At 38.4% G+C, this 4,760-nt stretch overlaps 1 protein-coding gene across 1 annotated transcript; it reads left to right on the top strand.

The window, feature by feature from the left end:
* Positions 1–2,524: 2,524 nt before the first annotated feature.
* On the top strand, positions 2,525–4,420 carry LOC121373904. The gene has a single exon (XM_041500716.1). The coding sequence runs from the start codon at positions 3,239–3,241 to the stop codon at positions 3,938–3,940; it is 702 nt and encodes a 233-aa protein (XP_041356650.1). The 5' UTR covers positions 2,525–3,238; the 3' UTR covers positions 3,941–4,420.
* Positions 4,421–4,760: the final 340 nt, after the last annotated feature.

Raw genomic sequence — 4,760 nt, 5'->3', positions numbered from 1 at the left:
ATCTAGGAGCAGCCAGTCTTGAAATTGTTAACACACGTACATGTGTAAACAGAGTATGTGTTATCTTAAATAACGCATGGTGTTCTCACCAACGAGTGTGTAAGATAAACAAACAAACATTGAAACATGGACAATTATTCAATGGAGTGCTAAAAGTAGATTAACATTTGCTCTTGATTAGCAAACACTTTATATTGCATATTGGAACTATCTACGTATGCAGGTTAGTGTTTACTTCTAATTATTGTGATTTAGTTGGAGTTAGAGTCGCGCTGTTGCAAAATATCCGAATTATCGTATGCCTTTTGAAATAATCCGACATTGTTGAGGTTATGTGTACTTTTTGGTGTACTGTTTCTAAGAGTCGCTTGGTCCATAAGCATTTTAGCTCAATCAGTTGAGTGCTCAATTGAGGTGCTTGCGTCACAGGATCGAACCACCTCAGTGGATCCACTCAACTGATTGGTGTTTTCTCGTTCCAACCAGTGCACCACAACTGGTCAAAAGCCGTGGTATGTGCTTTCCTGTCTGTGGGAAAGTTCATATAAAAGATCCCCTGCTGCATTAGGAAAAAATGTAGCGTTTTTTTCTGATGATGACTACATGTCAGAATTACCAAATGTTTGACATCCAGTAGCCGATGATTAATTGTTTTAGTTCATGTTCAATATATACGTTCGTCATTCACTTGTTACCGCTACCCTCTCTACACACTAAACTATTATACCTACTTTCGTGCTTAAGCTTTACTATCTGGGTTGTCCGTCCAGAACAATGAGTTAGTGATTACACCAACCAACTGAGCCGTTAAACGTGCTCTGAGTAAGTACGAACCGGTAACAAGATGCGATCCCAGTATTTACCATCGTTAAGTCCGATGGCTTAACCACTACCCCACTGAGGCCGGTGATTACTCGAAAGACCGTCACACATGTAACATAGATTCATTGAAAACATATTTTATTGCATAAACAACAAAATAATCGGGCACAAGTTTTCCAACTTACTAGGCCCTCTCCTGTATACATACAATATAATGGCGACAATTACTTAATTATAATATAGTAGTAATGTATACATATCACATTTGTATACAAATTTGTATAACACAGATACAAACTGCGGGTCTTGACAGGTCAAACACGTCGTAACGTATATTATATTGTCGCGTGTTTCGTCATTAAAACAGCTTTTCTACCGGTTCTTTACGATTAGGACTCTCCAAATGCAAGTCTATGATTGGCTGAAATGGACGGATAACGTTCAGTTTGCCGTCTGGACGGTTGTGAAGTGACGTATAGACCAGGCACGTTTATTAATCCATACCTGTGGCGTTTAGTTTAACACCCTTAGCGGACGAAGTGAAATCTTTATAGGTGATCTCGCAAGTTCTTTCATCCAACAATTTTCAACAAGACTATCGAAAGGCTTTACTAAGTATTACATTTTCCTCTTTGTACTTATTTATTTATTTAATTATTTATTTATTTTATATTTCTGTAAATAATGCGGAGAAGATATTTTCAATTTCTTATAGTAATAGCAGTCATTTCGTGCATGCTTCCAAGCATAACGTTGTGGTATCTGGAAATCGCAAAATGCGACTTGGAAATAAATATTATTAATAAAGAACGATTTTCCACGATTGTAGGATCAAAGTCATCAAAGAGATATGGCCACCTTCCCCACAACGGACAGGTTGAAGACAAAAATACTAGTTTGTGTAATCATGTTGGAAAACGGATTTATTCCAAGAGAGAAACAGCGGCGACTGCTCTGAAGAAAAGAACGTTAGTTTCATTGCACTGGCAAATGGCAGACGACAATTGCAACGTTTACGTTTATTCGTCGTACTTGGATGATTTGGAATGGGAAATACGAATATTAGGAATGGCCAAAGTGCTGAATTCAACGATTTCTGTGCGGTGTCACATATGGAATGCTTCAGACGACAACAATCCAAAACCAGTTGAAGGGCATATTGGGTATTTACCCGATATAATGAAAAGAAGGTAATGTTTGAATACTACTGGTATGCTATTAATTCTGATTAATTCTAGAAGACCGATATTAATAATTTTCTTTAAGGTGAGTGGTGGGTGTATTTATATCCATAGTGTTTATTAAGTTGACTAAACACTGCCTATGCAATTTGTTTTGGTGGTATCCTATCTTACCTAATTAAAGAATTACATGTCACAGAAAGAAAATGTAACTTGGCGATCTATTCTAATGGAAGGAAATTTTTGATTTAACGACGCACACAACTCATTTTATTTACGGTTATATGGCGTTGGACATATGGTTAAGAACCATACGGAAACCCGCTGTCGCCAGTTCATGGGCTTTTCGATTTGCAGCAAGGGATATTTTATATGAACCATTCCAAAGACAAAATAGTACATACCAGCGCCTTTGTTACACCAGTTGTGGAGCACTGGCTAAACGAAAAATAGCCCAATATGCACACCGACGGGGATCGATCCTAGATCGATCGTGCATCAAGCGAGCGCTGTGCCACAGAGCTACGTCCCGCCCCATCTATTCTAAATGCCTTAGTAAATACACATCATCCACTTTCTTTGGTTCTTATATACAATATAGGTCATATTCAAATGTAGTGTTAGTTAAAATGACGCCTCTGTATTCCATATGCAAGTTTAGCAGACCTCGCCATTTCAGGAGAACTATCATTCTGGCTCCAGATTACTCCCTTGGAACTAATTCAAGGAAGGCAATTTTAGCTCCCCTTAATTTATGTGGTATCGATGTGGTAATATATCTTTAAAGACTCCACATAATTTAAGTTAGAGGAGCAGTTCATGACTCTCCTCAATTTGCGTTGATGGCGATGTCTGGTGTGGTCGTTACAGAACCTATTAGTGGAGACATGTTAACAATGGCAGCAAACGTATGACAACTCTTTAACAAGTAATTATTTAGATATTAAAAAAAATTCTGTTTTATTTATTGGTAATGAAGAGCCATAAGTTCCAAGTGTATTAAACGCTGTTGTACCTTTTTTAATTTCAGCTATTCTGCTGTCATTATATCATGCCCAGTCAAAGAACGAAGTAGGCCATTTGCGATTTCGGTCACCACGAATAATTCAACTTCGATAACAAACATCATAAAAATTACCTACCCATCACAGAAGAATAAGAATAACATAACGGTATGCGGACCCGTGCTACATTCCCACTACAAACACGTACATGCCATTATTTCTTTTATAGAAATGAACATACTTCTAGGCGCTCAGAGATTCGTTTTATACAACTACAGTGTGACACCGGAAGTGAGCCTCGTTCTCAGTGGATATGTAAAAGAGGGTCTTCTTGAACTCGTGCAGTGGGATATACCTGTAAAAGATATTCATTATTTCGGCCAGAATGTTATAATCAATGACTGCTTATACAAGCATCTTCACGTGTCGCGGTATCTGGCGTACTCGGACGTGGATGAACTAATTATGCCCCAAAAACATAAAACCTGGATGGCTTTGATACAGAGTGTTCGTAAACGTACTCCAAATGTTGGGTCTATTGCGTTTAGGAACACCTTCTTTGGCACAAATGGAAATTGGCGGATGGACACTAAAGGATATAACCAGTCGAAAGAGGCGCGGCTGTATCGTGTAACTCCTCTTCTTCGTGTTTGGAGAGACAAAAAAATATTGCCTGCATTTTCAAGAACCAAGCAAATTGTGATTCCAGAAAGGGTTCGGTCTGTGAGGATTCATTTAGTTGACAAACATATGTACAGAAAACAGTTTGAGGCGTACGTGGTGTCTCCCAAGGACGGATTATTGTACCACTATCGCTGGGTGTCTGGGGTGAAAGAGAAAATCAAAGATGACAGACTTAGAACGTACAGCGATATGTTGTTAAGTAGTGTTAAAAGGAGACATTTCCAGTTTGTAACCGGCAAGAAAGTCTAACTATATTTTACTCTGATTATTCAGTTTCATTTAAACTTGTACTAAAAATATGATCTCTTTTAACTCTCTCTCTCTCTCTCTCTCTCTCTCTCTCTCTCTCTCTCTCTCTCTCTCTCTCTCTCTCTCTCTCTCTCTCTCTCTCTCGCTCTGTTTGGTAGGGAATTATATTGTTTACACATACCCACATTCTTATCATAAAGACATAAATTATCACAGCCGTATGCATCCTATACTAAATTTAAGAAAATTGTATCACAATTGTGTTGCTCCCTCTCTCTATCTCTCTATCTCTCTCTCTCTCTCTCTCTCTCTCTCTCTCTCTCTCTCTCTCTCTCTCTCGTTAACAACATAACCACTAGTAACTCGAATATCTACACGACGAACTGTTCTCTGCCAGATATACTTTTACAGGAGCCTTCTCAGATGTTTCACCGACCAGTGATCCATAACTTGTTCAACAAAGGCCATGGTTTGTGCTATCCTGCCTGTGGGAAGCGCAAATAAAAGATCCCTTGCTGCTAATCGGAAAGAGTAGCCCATGTAGTGGCGACAGCGGGTTTCCTCTCAAAATCTGTGTGGTCCTTAACCATATGTCTGACGCCATATAACCGTAAATAAAATGTGTTGAGTGCGTCGTTAAATAAAACATTTCTTTTTTTCTCAGATGTTTTAACAGCATTATTCAAATTGTTCCTCAAAATATTTTGTTCGACACTGCTCTAATCTCGCTATGACGTCATAATAAAAAGTCTTCAAAAGCAGTTAAAAAGTCATCGCTGGAACCGAAAGTCCTTTACTGTTAAGATTACTGGACATATAG

The sequence above is a fragment of the Gigantopelta aegis genome, chromosome 6 (genome assembly GCF_016097555.1).
Source record: "Gigantopelta aegis isolate Gae_Host chromosome 6, Gae_host_genome, whole genome shotgun sequence".
Taxonomy (NCBI): Eukaryota; Metazoa; Mollusca; class Gastropoda; order Neomphalida; family Peltospiridae; genus Gigantopelta; species Gigantopelta aegis.
This window is presented reverse-complemented; position numbering and strand designations above follow the sequence as displayed.